General features: G+C 35.6%; 2 protein-coding genes and 1 pseudogene across 3 annotated transcripts; all 3 read left to right on the forward strand.

The window, feature by feature from the left end:
- Positions 1 to 1,363: 1,363 nt before the first annotated feature.
- Positions 1,364 to 5,794, forward strand: LOC125212157 (kinesin-like protein KIN-10C). 2 transcript variants are annotated; one of them, XM_048112242.1, is made up of 16 exons: positions 1,364 to 1,616; positions 2,238 to 2,400; positions 2,516 to 2,716; positions 2,813 to 2,993; positions 3,099 to 3,295; positions 3,376 to 3,731; positions 3,822 to 3,861; positions 4,006 to 4,095; positions 4,191 to 4,340; positions 4,434 to 4,515; positions 4,598 to 4,863; positions 4,938 to 4,984; positions 5,231 to 5,252; positions 5,342 to 5,410; positions 5,493 to 5,531; positions 5,614 to 5,794. In XM_048112242.1, exons 1-16 carry the CDS (start codon positions 1,402 to 1,404, stop codon positions 5,653 to 5,655), a joined length of 2,160 nt encoding a protein of 719 aa, XP_047968199.1. In that variant the 5' UTR covers positions 1,364 to 1,401; the 3' UTR covers positions 5,656 to 5,794. The 2 variants fall into 2 exon arrangements, with proteins under 2 accessions (XP_047968199.1, XP_047968200.1); XM_048112243.1 differs by having other exon boundaries at positions 2,241 to 2,400.
- A 1,264-nt stretch (positions 5,795 to 7,058) lies between these two features.
- Positions 7,059 to 8,929, forward strand: LOC125209927 (annotated as a pseudogene).
- Positions 8,930 to 9,146: 217 nt separating this feature from the next.
- Positions 9,147 to 15,393, forward strand: LOC125215465. Its single transcript, XM_048116887.1, has 10 exons — positions 9,147 to 9,298; positions 10,307 to 10,494; positions 11,339 to 11,481; positions 11,673 to 11,717; positions 11,793 to 11,846; positions 12,600 to 12,704; positions 12,813 to 13,019; positions 13,389 to 13,474; positions 13,781 to 14,796; positions 14,909 to 15,393. The coding sequence occupies exons 2-10, from the start codon at positions 10,314 to 10,316 to the stop codon at positions 15,124 to 15,126; spliced, it is 2,055 nt and encodes a 684-aa protein (XP_047972844.1). The 5' UTR covers positions 9,147 to 9,298; positions 10,307 to 10,313; the 3' UTR covers positions 15,127 to 15,393.
- Positions 15,394 to 15,417: the final 24 nt, after the last annotated feature.

The following is a 15,417-nucleotide window of genomic DNA, read 5'->3' on the forward strand; positions in this document are numbered from 1 at the left end:
CATAAAATCAATATTTAGTCAAATTATAAATTTGTTTTGATGAATTCTAGATATTGTGATTTCAAACTTCAAATCCAACATTAATTTGTTTTAAATTTTGATTTTTGTTATATATTTTTTATTTTATTATATTTTTGTGTTTTCCTTTTTTAATAGCATATAAATATTTGTGATTAAATTAATTTGCATATACTCCCTCTATCCCAAGATTAGCGAAACACTTTTTTGGACACAAGGTCTAAGGAATTGATATTTCAAGAGTTTAAGTAGAGAGAAAAAAGTTGAGAAATAAAGTAAGTGGAGAATAAATTAAGAGAGATGATTTTTTGCTAAAAATGAAAATGACTCTTATAGTGGGACATCCCTAAAAGGAATATATATGTCTACCTTATCTTGAGACGGAGGGAGTCATATTTGCGGATTTTCAAAATTATCATCCTTCATTAAACAAATAAGATATCGACACCTAATATCATGGAACTTTCAAAAAGTTGGGTTTTTCCCACGAACTTTGAAATTGACAAATAATATCACGAACTTTACCATGAGTTTGTTATTTCCCAAATCCCACCAACGAAAAAATTAAGGCAAATAATTTTATTTTACGAATTTTTCTTCGTAATTTCTCGACAACAACTTCGAGAGTTTCAAGTTTTTCAATATTTGAAAATAGTTTTTCTTGAAGCACACCCTCCAAAATTGTTCTTCAATCTATTAATATAGCCGAAACTTTTTCATTGGTGGAAAATAACAAACTCATGGTAAAGTTCGTGATATTATTTGTCAATTTCAAAGTTTGTGAGAAAAACTCAACTTTTTAAAAGTTTCATGATATTATGTGCCAATATCCCAATAAATAAATAAATAGATTTGTAGATTTCAAAATTTTGTAGTTTCACTAATTTTATATCATTAAAATTTCATTATGAAACTAATAATCCATTCGTCCCATTCTAAGTGATATATTTCATTTTTTGGAATGTCCTACTTTAAATGACATTTAAAAAAAAAAACATCACTCTCTCTACTTTTTCTCCTTTTTTACTTTATTCTTTTCATTTAACACACAAAACAATATTACATAAAATTTCATGCCAAAACGCAAATGCACCACTTAAATTGAGACGATGAAGTATATAAAAATAAGATTCACCTTTCACTAATCTTTTCAATTCACTTTCTACTACCGTACATTTCTTTAAAAATTGATTAAATTTGACATTTATTTGTGGACGGAGGGAGTAATGGGCTAACTCATCTCACACGCACGTGCAATACACATGCGCTAAATCAAAGATTTGAAAACAGAAATCACCGCCTACCAATCTCGTCCATAAATCACACAATCACGCTCCATCTCTCCCAACGGCTCTCACACTCTACCACAATTCAAATTCTGCAATGGCTCTCGAAGCTGCTGCAACCTCCAACGCTCTGAAATCTAATCGCTGCTCGAATCCAGGAAATGTTCGAATCATCGGGAAAATTAGAGGTTTAACACACAGGGAATCTGAATCACTAAACCAAGACTCGAAGCCATGGATAACTGTCAAAAATCCGGAAGAGAACGGCTCGTCTCAAAAGTGTAAAGTCTATTTTGAGACTCAATCTACCAAGTAATTTCTTCTCCTTGTAATTCTAATTTCTCGCTTGAGTTATTTGATTGATTGCTGGTGTTTTATTAGGTCCATGGTGGTATATTGTGCATTTTTTTTTTTTTTTAAATCTTAACTTGTTTGGAGATTATTACATGGAATTTGAGGAGTTCTATTTAGGGCTTATGTGTCTGAGTTTTGGAAAGACTAAAGAGCGTTTAATTTTTTAGGAGTTTAGAGTATCAAGTTTATGTAGAAAGTTCTGAACATACGGATGCCAAAACTTCTAGATTGTGCACTTTCTTAATCATCATAGGAAAAACTCCAGCTTCAGTTTATGGTGCAAGCTTGGCTCCGGTTTCGATAGTATTTTGTCTGACACCTAGAATTTATAAATAAGCTATATATGTTGAGATGTTGTCTGTACTATGTAACAACAACACACGAATCGTGACTCATGTCCAACATACATGATCTACTAAGTGTTGACATCCTTCTAGTTTTTTACTTGTTTATGCCATATCTTGAAATATTAGTAACGATTATGTATCAAGTCATTGATCAATTTGAAGAAAAACATAAATCCCAAGACTGACATGGTTTTACTTTGATATAATCTTGTTTTGTGCCATCTATGTGTAGAAGGGTTGGTTATGAGCTGGATTATTGCTATGAACAACTTGAAGAAATTGATAGAATATATACAAGGGAGATACAACCTCTTGTGCGAGAACTTTTTGAGGGTCGAAATGCATCTGTCATTGCTCTGGGAGCTAAAGGAAGTGGCAAAACTTTCACCATCCAGGTTTATGCTTTCTCTGACCATTTGCTTCTCTTTCTTAAATTCTTAATATGAAGTTTGCATTTACCTTCACTGTTGAAATAAATCCATTCTAAGCTGCTTCTCCTACATACTGAAGGGATCTCAAGAGAAACCTGGTCTAGCAGTGATGGCAATGTCTGACATCCTTGCAAAGGCAAAAGAGACCGGAAAGTCAGTTTCCATGTCTCTATATGAATTAACGCAAGAAAATGTGAAGGATCTCTTGAACCCCGACCATCCTGCTATCAAAGTACTGGATGATGCTCATGGCAAAGTCAATATTATAGGACTTTCTAAGGCAAGAATTATGGTTTTACTTCTACATTTGTTATATGCATTCGTCTTCTTTTCAGTATCAGTCAATATTTACGTGGAACATGGATTCTTTTGTCAGGTTCCTGTTAATTCTATTACAGAATTTCAGAATATGTACATTAGTCAGGTCTGTTCACAGAATACTCAGAAAGTAGTAACTGATCAGTCACACCAGAAGGGCTTGATGGTGCACATATCGTCAGATGACTGCAAAATGAAAGTCAAGCTGGCCAACAAGATTAATTTTGTTGACCTAGCAGGTGGATTTCTAATGAAAATGCTCTTTGCATTTTGAACTTTATTAGTTGTTTAAATGATTTATTATATTTCCTACAATTGCTTATTTTAAGTTCTAATGTATACAGGCTATGAAGATCTCAGGAAACAAGGGACTACACCTGTTGATAGTAATAGGAAAAATAAGTCACTTTATGCGCTACTGAATGTTATTAGTGCTATCAGTGCCAATGAAACACGGGTGCCATATCGCGATAGTAAACTCACTCGGATTTTACAAGATTCCCTTTGTGGAGGAAATCGTGTTTTACTGCTGACTTGCTTGGTACATGAGCTTTACTAGTAACATTGCATCAGTCTGATTATCAATTTAAATGTGTTATAATATTCTGATACTCCCTGCAGAACCCTTTCTTTTGTCAAGACTCTCTTAGCTCCATAAATTTAATCTCTCATCGTCAAAGCACCAAGCAAGTGTTGACAGACTCAACCAATAGAAGTCAAACCCCAGCAAAAGTGAAAACACTTTCATCATTTCAAAGTGGGAAGACAATATCAGCTTCTGTAAGTGCAAAGAAGCCGTTTGGACATAGTCAGCTCCATTGTGACTCAACCAATAGAAGTCAAACCCCAGCAAAAGTGAAAACACTTTCATCATTTCAAAGTGAGAAGACAATATCAGCTTCTGTAAGTGCAAAGAAGCCGTTTGGACATAGTCAGCTCCATTGTGCAGCAAAGGATAGTCGCAACTTGAAGGGAAGGTAAAACTACTTTCATGGTTGGTTTCAATGGGAGGATCGAGGTGCTGCTGAATTTCTAATAATATGCTTTAATTTTTTTTTTATTTAAAGGAAGCTCTTTGATGAAAGGAAGAAGGTCAACTCTAAGCAGGTATATGCCTCAAATTGTGAAGCTTCCCTAATCAATTGTTGTTTCTTTCTCAGCATATTTTGTTTATTTGGTTGTTAATCTAATGCTCATTATACACTCGTACATAAAATTATTAAATGTATGTTATTGTTTGAAATGATGCAGTTAACATGCCAATCTGAAGATACTTCATGCCACAAGTCCAAAATTCCACCAAACCATGCTTTAGCTGTTGCACCGTTTTCATTAGAAGAGGTACGTAAGTTAGAGATATAATTTCTTGGTCATGGTTTTGCATAATTGTCGACAATGTCTTTAACGATACAATTTTATACCTATGAATGGTGCAGGCTACACAAGACATATTAACTTCAGAATGTAGTTCATTTGTGGAGCATATTATAGATTCAAATTCTGAAGCACTTGTTTCACAATATTCTCCAAAGTTTGAGGGTACCACTTGTGCCACCACTGATGATCTAACTATCTTGATGAAAACGGTATCCAATTTGATGTCAGAGTAGAAATGAAATACGTAAATACTACTTGTGCTTAAATTTTTTAACTTGGCTTTCTATTATGCGTTTTCTCAGGATAGTAAGGTATGTGGGCTTGAAGAAACTCTTGACAACATATCAGATTTAAAAGTTCATACACGGTCTGAATCAGAATCAGGTAATTTTATTTATTGATATGATATAGTATCTGTACGCTATAAAGCTTCACTTATTTTGTTGTTTTATGCCAAAAAAATCAGCTACCACATGCAATGAAACAAAATATTTGTATACAAAAGGTGATGGATCCCCACCACTCAGTGAAAGAATTAGAGAAATATGTAACAACCTAAAGTCTCTATGTGAACCAACTCCATTGTCTATAAAGATGCCAGATGAGATAGCCACACCTTGTAACAATGAAGTGAACTATAATGATAATCAAGAACCAAAGACTCCGGCAATGGACCGTACCAGATATTGTACACCACAGGGTATTTTTGACAGTTGCAGTTCTAAACTAAAGGTACATGATGAAAAATATATTTATGATAGTATTCATTTTTGGTTATCTTAATGTCCATTATTTTTGTGATGCAGAATTCTATTGTCCTCGAGTACCTTACCTTTTTTAATTCTGCCAACAAGTAAGTTGATCACTATTTTGCACTCCATCATGTTCTGCCCTTTATCATGCACTCCAATTTATTGATAGAGAAATGCAATCACTTATTCATTTTGCTTATGCTGGAATTTAAAGTATATTATAATTTATTTTGTAACTATATTCTCATCCATCCATTAAATGTTTACATTTGAAAGATTAAATCTTTTTTCTGGGATGATAATGAATTTTCAAGAACTGATTCTTTTTTCATTGTTTGTATTTGCAGGGAAGAATTAAAGAGCTTAAAGGTATTTAAAATTTCGCAAGTCTCAAACTAATGAGTGCATTACCAAACACTAATTAGTGCATTACCGGAGTAATTCTTTTATTAATACAGGGTATTGGAGAGAAGAGAGCTACATACATTATGGAAATGCGCGAAGAATCTCCTGAACCATTTAAAAGTGTAAGAATATCTTTTGGTAGTAACACGTTAGATACGTCTTTGCGTACACAATCTGAATGTTGCTATGTTTAATATAATACAGCTCGATGATTTGCAAGACATCGGCCTTTCAGCAAAGCAGGTTGTTAGCATTTTTGGCTATCATGTTTCTTTCTCTGCAGTGAAAACGTTAGTCTTTACATTTTCTCTATTTGAATATGCAGATAAAAGGCATGATGAAACAAGTTGTTGGAGGTCTTTTCTGATTTCTTAATTTTTTAATTTCGGTGTTATAGGAAGAAAGTGCTTTGATGAAAATTTAAGAGACAAAGTTTGTGTGTGATGCTGATGTATATGAAACAACATCTATTATTGTAACATGTTTACAAGTCTCCCATACATATATATACTCTCTTCGTATTAAAATAGTTGAATCGTATTCTTTTAGGGCATGAAATTTGATAATTGATGCTTTAAAAGTTAAAGTGGAGAGAGTAAAATAAGATATAGAATAAAATAGAAAAGATTAAGAGGGTAAAGTATAAAGGATGCTGAAGTTATACTACTGCAAACTATCCCCATAAAATTCAAGTTTACTTTATATATATTATTGAAAATTGGTCCTCATTCTACATAATTCTAGAAATAGATATTTGTTAATTTTTGCCTATGTATAAATCTAGAATTATGTAGACCAAATTAGAGATATAAGGATGGTATTATAGATAAGAAAGAATTATAGATAAACATGGTATTAGTGATGATGAGATCAGGATTACCTTATCCATTATCAATTATATATATATGTATGTAAACGCGTAGTTTCATTTTGTGAAATAAGAGAAGCCCTATATTAAACAAGAAAGACTCCGTTCTATCATTCAAATATACTTCTATGGATCACTAAACTGGCATAGCTAGTTTTCACAACACCTCTCCAACCCCATATCTAATTTCTCACTATGGCCACACCTTCAAGTAACGATCAAAACCCAATCCCACATTTTCAGAGTTTTGAATTTTGAGATGCTAAAGAAGACCCTTGCTTATAACTTTGTTAAATGCGTGTTGACACTCTTTTTGTTTGGTACATTGTGAGATTCTTCGTATCACCCTATGAAAGCGGTGGGCATTGACATTCATTCTCTTTATGCCTGTTGGCTTTCGTTCTCATTCAAACACTGTTGTGCCATTTTCACATGCAATAAATACAAGTGTACCTGTTAAGAGCACTCAACTAGATCAATGGAAGATGTAGGTCGGGCATTAGGCGTGGCTCCAGCAGTGGGTGAGACAAGTCAAGATGAGTACATCTTTATTTCTGAAAGTGGTATGATAGAGCTATGAACAATTGGATATTCATTTGTTATGACTTTAAATGATACTAATATCTTAGGAGGACTCTGGACCATGTGGATGAATGAAACGTATTTGTATGTTTCTGTGGCTCGAAAAATAGGCAGTTGATCTTTCAGCTTTATGCACTTAAGGGATTAGTTGTCATTCATGAATGATACAATTGATAATAAGGTCCTTGTACATAACATGAATGTGGTTGCAGATGCTATATGATTTATAGATTTTGATTTTGATAAGATAATATTCCAGGATTCGAAATATGAAGAACAAGAAATACATGATCTGGAAAATGAACTAAAAGCATAGTACTATGGTAGTCATTGAGAAGTCGAAACAGACAGCAGTTAAAGAGTCATATCGATGGGAACATGGAGAAGATGTCTGGGAGGCTCTGAGTAAGGGAGTAGAGAATGTTAGTCTGTAGTCTGCTATTATCTTTTTCTTTAGAAAACGAATGGTGAAATACTAATGATAGGTTGGTTTGCTCCCTGCCAGAGGTGAGAATCGGTATTTCTTTGTTAGTGGTAGTATATTGCAAACTCTCTTCTCGTCTAGAATGCTATTTTTCAATAAGGAAAACTATCATTGGAAGATAATACTACTCCTAGTACTTATTTCGATAAGGAAAACTATCATTGAAAACTATCATAAACTTACAACTATGCAACATAGACATAAGCACTTGACTTCCATGCTTCCTGCTGTTGAGCATAAGATGGTTTCTTTTCATCAACTTGACATTTACTGAAGTTTCAGAAATTTTAATTTTCCTTGCAAAGTCTTTTATCCGGATTAGCTCCATTTCATTCATTACTTAACATATAAATCTGAAAGATGTGATAAGTTATAATGCTCAACTCAAGCTGAGGCAGCAGAAAATCTTTTGAAGGACGAGATTAACAGAACTAAAGAAACTGAGGAACTATTGGTCAGAGTAAGGCAAGAAACTGAGAAAATGAAAAATCTTCTGAAAGAACTTCAGCTGATCAGGGTCCAGAAGCCTGCATTAGAAAGACAACTAAGTGAGGCCCGCTGCTCAGAGAGAGAGCTAGAAGACAAGCTTGTTCAAGCTGTGAATCTCTTGATAACATATAAGGGGACATGGGATGAACTCCAGAGGGAGTAAGACTCTTCTGTAAGGAAAATTAACAGATATAGGGCAGTGCATACAGATTATCCTTCAGTAATATTGCCTGCACATTTTTTCGGAACCAGTTTCTCTGATACTATCATTGAGGCTACCGAAAATTTTAAACCATCTCAAAAAGTTGGAGAGGGAAAGTATGTAAGTGTTTTCAAGGGAATACTAATATAGATGTTGCTGTCCTCTGGTTCTCAGAGCGATTCAGAGTTTAAGATTAAGGTAATCTTTTCAGAACCTTAAGATTTGCCTATTAGCATAATAGCGTTAAAAATTCTCAATTATGTCAACATTTTGCGTTTATGAATTGTTTGAAACAATGATCATTTTCTAAATTAAAATTATGTACTAACTTCACAAGGTTTGGTTTCAAAAGATCTAGAGTACATTGATCCGAGTCTCTTGAAACTGGGGAGCTCACTCCTGAATCAGATGTATATTCATTATGAATGGTACTATTAAGGCTCTTAACTGCAAGAGCAGCTATAGTGGCAGTGAGGGATGTTAAGTGTGCACTCGAAAGAGGAAAATTAGACAGCATCCTCGACATGTTAGCAGGGGAGTGGCCGCTCGGGCTAGCCAAGAAGTTGGCTGATTTAGTTTTGAATTGTTGTGATAAGGATAGCATGGATCGACCGATACTGTTTCGCAAGTATGGCATTTTCTTAAGCCGATGAGGGTCCGTGGATTCCGGAGGTCAGGGTAATGCATGCAAATGCATCTTTTTCATTTTATCCAAGTGCTTCTTCATCCGTTGCCTTGGTCACTGATCGAGTAGGGTGATCGCGCAGGATGTCATGAAGGATCCGCATATAGCTGGACGAAGCAGAGGCGATACAAGGATGGTTCAGCAGTGGTCACAAGACTTCACCTATGACAAATCTAAAGCTTGACAACAGCGACCTAATTCCAGATTATGCCCTTTATTATGCTCTCATATTTTCACATGCCCCCTAATGTAATACTACTACTACTACTATTTAGTGCAAAGTGATGAAAAAGAAGAAATTTCAAGAATTATGTTCCATTTCCTTCCGGGTTACAAGCATTTCAAATTCATAGTATTTAAAAATCTTAGTAGGTAGTAGTGTAGTACTATGTACCTCTCACCTTATATACGAAATATAATAATAATATTTTATTCAGAGTTTCGGAGTGAGTGAATTACTGCTTACAATTTTTTCATATTATATGAAATCATTTTACTTACATTTTCGAGAAAACCCCAAAAATAAAAAGAATTTCATAGAACTGGTGTGAATATAATATATAGCCGCTCGTGTTTTCATCTTTTTTTCCCTATTTGCATTCGCTCTCGGCGATTCCTGAGTTTCTTTTTCATATATACATTTGGCTCCATTTCCTGTTTACGCGACGCCGTTCAGTCGCCGGTGATTTCTCGTTCAGTGGTAAGTGGCCTTGGATTTGGTCACAGATCACCAGCACACTAACCCTACAGCTGTTTTGTGGATTCTTTTTTTGTTTTCTTCTTTTACCATTATTTGTTTTTGGTAGCGAATTCAATTCAATCCAATGTCGGTTTTCTTGGTTCATCATATTGATTTTCGATCATAATGTTTGAATTTGATTTTTATGGGTTGCGAATAAGTTTGAATTAAAGTACGAGTTTATTAAGATTTAATACTCGCCTGAACTGGATCCTATGTAGTTAGAATGAGGTTTTGCACTAATTCTCAATCTTCTTGCTTTAGTGTATTTCTGGTTCTATTATCGACACTGTTATTCTGCTGAGATAGTTAAATAATCCATACTTTGGATGTTAGGCACGGTAGCAAATGATCAAATGCTTATGCGTGTGACTGTTAGGCTACATAAAAGTAAGCAATATGCTGCACCCTAAGGAAGATGTGCGAGATTTTTACTTACATATTAGTTTTATGGATTTCTTGATAAAGACATGCCGAGATGAGTCATGTTTTGGCATCAGGACAATCATGAAACTCTCTGATCTGTAATAATGATAGTTAAGAAGAGCAGTTTCCTCTGATTTTCATGCGATGTGTTTCTTTTTCATTTTAACGTGCAACTTTATTAGCTTATTAGTTGCTTTATGGAAGAATGTATTCAATTTTATAAACACTCCTTTTGTGTAAGTTCAATAGTTCACTACACATTTTAAGTAGCTTTACTAATTTCGCTATGTTCGTCTGCAGCCTGTGGTTCGATTAATCAAGTCTTCTCATCCAATAACAAGAAAGGAATCATACCTAAACCATGCTTATCATTTTAGTAAATGTTGTAGGACATTAGGAGCTTCATTTAATGAATCTTTGCATTCTTGTATGAGCTATCTCTCTTTTATCGTCTGACTTTTTTTTTTGTCATTTTGCAATTGATATATGATCATTTATGTCATTAAACTATGAAGTGTTTCTAAATGAGATAATTGTAATCAGAACCTAAATGCCTGCTGCAAAGCTCTACTCAAGTGGAACTCTCAATGCTATGAAATCAGAAGCAGGGAATGATTCCCTAGGCACCTTCATCAGACAAGCTACAGGAAAGGAGCCTCTTGTCCCTTTTCCAAGGACAGTGGATGGTCCAGTGCAGTGGATTCAATTGCTTAATGCCTTAGATCAACCAGGTATTAATATCGTTTAACAGGTTTGGCTGTCTGTACACAGTATACGAACAAAAAATACCTTAATTGTGTGGTTATAAAATGGGTTATGTGATCTATCTTCATCATTTAAGGTATACAAATTTAATACATACAGATGTGATACACTTTGTTTGCAACAGTATAGAACATTGTATACTTCTTTTAATAACATTTACGGTGTGTAAGTGTTATGTACTGAGAGTAATAAATGTACAGACCACATTTCCTATTAGTTCAAGTTTTTCGTCGGTTCTTTATTGTACTAAATAATTGGGCTATTTGCCGAAAGCCCTGCACTCTATGGCCCATAGGAAAGAGAAAATTAGGGTTGTTCACCTAACAGATGGGCTCCTCATTTCTTGCCTCAATAATTAAGTTACCGCCGCTCCTCTACAATCTTGTAATTGTCCTCTGCACTTGATCAGTTACCCACAATTCTGTCTGAAGCCAGCACATTTTCTGTAAAGAACTTTGCAAGTAGAGTAGAAGTGTATTGTGTCCTATTCGATTTGGGTGCACTTAATTTTTTTTATAATTAATTTGCATTTGATAGTTGTTTCATTATTTTCACAATGCTAGATACAATGTCCAACATTTAACAATAGCACCCAGTGGCTGCTGGTTTTTGGCATATGTCAAACACTGCAAGCACCATCGGCAGGCGAAAGGATTTCCTTGATGTTTGTCACTCATTCCAGTGCAGTGTTTACCTTCACTGGATGCTTGATTTGTACTAGATCTTGTTTTTTGTTTTGCAAAAGGGCATGTTTGGTAGGTTCTGGATATTAAATTTTGTTTGGCTATTAATGCTTGTTTCTTCTTTTAGTTGTAGATTTCTCTGGTTGGCCCTTGCTGGCACCTGTAAAAGTTCAGATGCAAAAGTGTGAGAAGTGTCACCGGGAGTTCTGTTCTCCTATAAACTACAGAAGACATATTCGAGTGCACCGCCGCTCCTTAAATATCAACAAGGTTGCCAAACTTTTCTGAAGCACCTAAGAAACACACACAAATTAATAGCCTGCTTTCTATGAAGCATTACTTAAACATCTATCCATATGATACATTATCTATTAGTTGTTGATATCTGGGAGAATATCACCAACATTTTATTTTGAGTCTCACATTCTATAATACTTAATGTTTGTGTGGATGCTGTGTAGGAATGGCACAAAAATAGGGATTTATTAGCTGAATTTTGGGATGAGGTAATTACTTTCTTTTTTGCATTCATTTTTTGCTTTTCCACTATATTTCAAAAATTCACTTTTTGCTGTGTGCAGCTTTCATTGGAGCATGCTAATGAACTGGTGTCATTTAATGACATAATTCTTAAGGTAGCTATGCTCTCCCTTTTTTATCTCTATATAATTTGTTTGTTATGATATTATGATTAATGCAAAACTTAGTAGCCTATGCCATTTAACATGAGGAGTCATCCATTATGCTATCATACCTGGTGAATGTGAATAATTATTGCACAGATGACCCTTAGTGTGCACAAAGCTTTAATGTTTTGATTTAGAGTCTTGAGTATTATGAGCTCCTATTTCAATGTAGTTGAAATTGGTCTTTATTATTTCTTTAATCATTGACAATTTCACATCCTTCCAATTGATTCTGAAAGAATTTTTCTAGAAGTGGAACTTGTGGTTCTGCTCATTTATATTTTGAAAAGTTACTTTGAGCTCCTGAACTATAGTACTATATATGTGGATACATATTGCTTGTTCTTAAAAATTCTTTCCCCTTTCTCATTGATTGAACTTAGATTTGTTTCAATGTTTATATATTTATGGAATACTGTTCTAATTCTTGTGTTTCTCAAATGAGATTGGATCTCTTTGGATTCTGCAGTGGAATATCTCCTTTCATTTACATTTTGGTTAGTAGGCTTTAACCACTTTCCGTAATGTTATGAGGTGTATGTTGTATTCTTACATTAAAAATATTACTTTGCCCATGTTTTCTGTCAGCACTATTTAGTGGTAATAATTCACTTTCTTTTCTTTGAATATCTTCCGGCATACTTTATTTTCATCCAGTATCACATTCACATTTGTTTATTTGGTTTTCAATCATCCTCTCAGGATATTCCAGGATCATCGGTAGTTAAAGCTTTGTCTTCCTCTCTCCTTAAAGGAGGGGTTTGGACTCTCCCACAGGCTTATGTGAAGGCTGGTGCCACACTGCTGGTGAGGAGGCTTCATTTATTTTTATTCCGTAATGCCCTTTGTATAGTTTTGCCACATGCAATGCCTTCATTTTGTCAAATGTTTCATACAATTCTTTCTTCATCCCAGGATATCATCCAAGCTAAGCCTTCCAGATTACCAATATCCTCACAAGAACTGTTTAGCATCCTTGATGATGCCAGCGAGAGAACGTTTCTGTGTGCTGGTACAGCTGATTCTGTGCAGAACTATGTTTTTGATGGAGAAACTGCTAAAAATAGCCTTGAGTTGAAGAACCTAGTAGCGCTTACAAGCTTCCTCTTTGAGCAACTACTGGTATTTGCTCTTATTTTCTCTTAGTTTTCAACTTTTCAGTAATTAGCAAAGAATACCCCACCCCTGCCGTTGTTAAAAAGTAACCATGCACAGCTCTGCATAATCTCAGTAGGGTGTCACTGAAAAAAAAATATACAGGTTCAATATTATTTAGCCTTTGTCATTTATACACATTCATTCTCCTAGCCTTATTTGTAGCTTCAACCAAATTCTTTCTTTTCACGTTGGGGGAAGTGATGTTTCAGTAACAGGAAGTATATTTGACCTCTGCTATGTATCCTCCCCTTATCTTTGGCTTAGTTGTCATGACTTCAAATAACTTGGATTTACAGTATACTACAGTTTAAGTTGTTACGCTTTCACAACCAGGTCAAGGCATGGGTCGCTGACAAGGATGCAGAGGCTTTGAGATGTCAGAAGCTACTTGTGGAGGAGGAAGAAGCTGAACAAAAAAGGTAGATTCCATTTGTTGACGCAAAATGTTTCTGCAGATACACAATATTTGTTTGTAGGTGTAATTTTGCATGGTTGATTTGCCAACAGAGGGTAGTGCTGTGAATGCTTGGTTATATTTTAGTGAGATATGCTTGCTATATTTGTGTGTAACTATTCTTGAACTGCTTAGACCTGAGACATGTATAACACCGATAAAAAATTCATACGAAATTAGGGTTAAGACATTGAGCATCCATAAGTGGATTAGGTTGCAGGAACTGGAACAAATGATTCAACACTGATTACTTTGTTTGAAATATTACTAGGCAAGCGGTGATTGTGGAGAGGAAAAAACAGAAAAAGCGTCGTCAAAAAGAACACAAGGTCAGGGAGCAATACTGTGGGTGCGGCAGCAATTTGAATGTCTACATTGATGCTGTAGATAGGCCAACTTCAGCCGAAGCATCTGATATTTCATCCCCATCCGGCTCCAACTCAAACTCACAAGATGTGCCTACAACCATAGACTCAGTTCAACCCCAAAACAAAGAGTCAGATGAAGATATAGAAGAGCAGTTTGATGCTAGCAGCGAACATAAGAAACAGAGGGACTCCCCAGCAGTTGAACTCCAGATGTTGGTTGCAAATGGTCACCGGCATGCAGCCACCAACCGCTTGCAGGCTCTGAAGTCACAAAGGGGCAGCCGATATGGCCTCCATGCAGACTTGAATCCCCAAACATTAAAACCTGAACTTATGCACAAGCTTGGTCCATCCAAAGACCGAAGAATTCAGAATGGATGCAAAGTCTGGACCAAAAAGTTCAAAAATAACAATGATTGGGAGAACCCGAGGCCTCCTTCTTTGCAAGAAGTGGAAAGTAACCGAATAGAACAAAATAGCGGTGAGGTGATTATCGGTTCTATACCTGTCACGCTGAAAAGTTATTATGATCAGCAGCAAGCAAGTCCCCCAAATGAAACACAAGATACTTGCAGCGCAGAGCAGCTTAAGAAGAAAAATGCTTCAGAAAAGCCTGTGAAATGTAATTCTCTGCAGTCTGGCACCAACCGAGCACCTTCAAAACTTTGGAGGCCTGTTAGCCGTGGTGAGACAAAGAACGTGCTGACAGTTGGTAGAATCAATGAAGATCTCGAGGATAGTGCTATGTTGACTAAGGTTCATAACCATACTCCCTCAAGTGAAAGATCTGGGCAGTCACAGTCCTTGGACAGTGATGGTTGTCAAAACGGGAGGCAATTCCATGTCATCTCAGATGATAATGCTCAAGGAGGATTGATGCCTTTCTCCAGTGAAGCTGTGAAAGAGTTTCTTGCCAGGAGTATGCCTTGTTTTACCTTTAGCCCATTCTATACGGACACAAATTTCCAAGTTAAATTCTTGTATTACTTTATTGCCTTGCAATGAGCCTAATAAATCCCAAATTGGTGCAGGATGGAAGGAAGCTATTGCCGGAGACCACATAAAGTTAGCACTTTCATCAGAGCGTGAACCTCCTGGACGCCCTGACGTTCAGCCAGCATCAGGTCCTCCTAGAAGCAATGGTGAGAATCAGTGTGGCAGAATCATTCAAGTTCAGGTCACTAGAAAGCCTGACAAGAGCGTGAAACTCAAATACATACCGAAACAGAAACAAAAAGCTACCCCATAGGTACATTTGATTGTTCAGAATTTGTTTAGTTTAGGACATTGCCCTCAAATTTCTCTGCAGAGGTTACAGTTTTACAGTGGTCGTCCATCGGACAAGTGAAGGAAATTTTATCGAGGAATCCGATTTTTTGTTTTCGAGCAGTGATCAGCTGGGGGGGTTAGACTGTTTAGGAGGTTGGAATCTTGGAATTTTGCTGCATTTGTAAAGTAGGTTTTATTAAATGTCCTGTCGATAATTTTTGTCTATTAATTACAACTTTTTGGGGTATGTGTGGTACTGGTTTACTTGCTC

The sequence above is a fragment of the Salvia hispanica genome, chromosome 3, assembly GCF_023119035.1.
Source record: "Salvia hispanica cultivar TCC Black 2014 chromosome 3, UniMelb_Shisp_WGS_1.0, whole genome shotgun sequence".
Classification (NCBI taxonomy): Eukaryota; Viridiplantae; Streptophyta; class Magnoliopsida; order Lamiales; family Lamiaceae; genus Salvia; species Salvia hispanica.

Bases quoted from the DNA above. Each gene is read 5' to 3' on its own strand.
- LOC125215465 (XM_048116887.1), top strand. From the start codon at position 10,314: ATGCCTGCTGCAAAGCTCTACTCAAGTGGAACTCTCAATGCTATGAAA. The intron at 11,482-11,672 runs GTTGCCAAACTT...GATGCTGTGTAG, and splicing joins GCTCCTTAAATATCAACAAG to GAATGGCACAAAAATAGGGA. The intron at 11,847-12,599 runs GTAGCTATGCTC...TCATCCTCTCAG, and splicing joins TTAATGACATAATTCTTAAG to GATATTCCAGGATCATCGGT.
- LOC125212157 (XM_048112242.1), top strand. From the start codon at position 1,402: ATGGCTCTCGAAGCTGCTGCAACCTCCAACGCTCTGAAATCTAATCGC. The intron at 1,617-2,237 runs GTAATTTCTTCT...ATCTATGTGTAG, and splicing joins TTTGAGACTCAATCTACCAA to AAGGGTTGGTTATGAGCTGG. The intron at 4,341-4,433 runs GTATCCAATTTG...GCGTTTTCTCAG, and splicing joins TAACTATCTTGATGAAAACG to GATAGTAAGGTATGTGGGCT.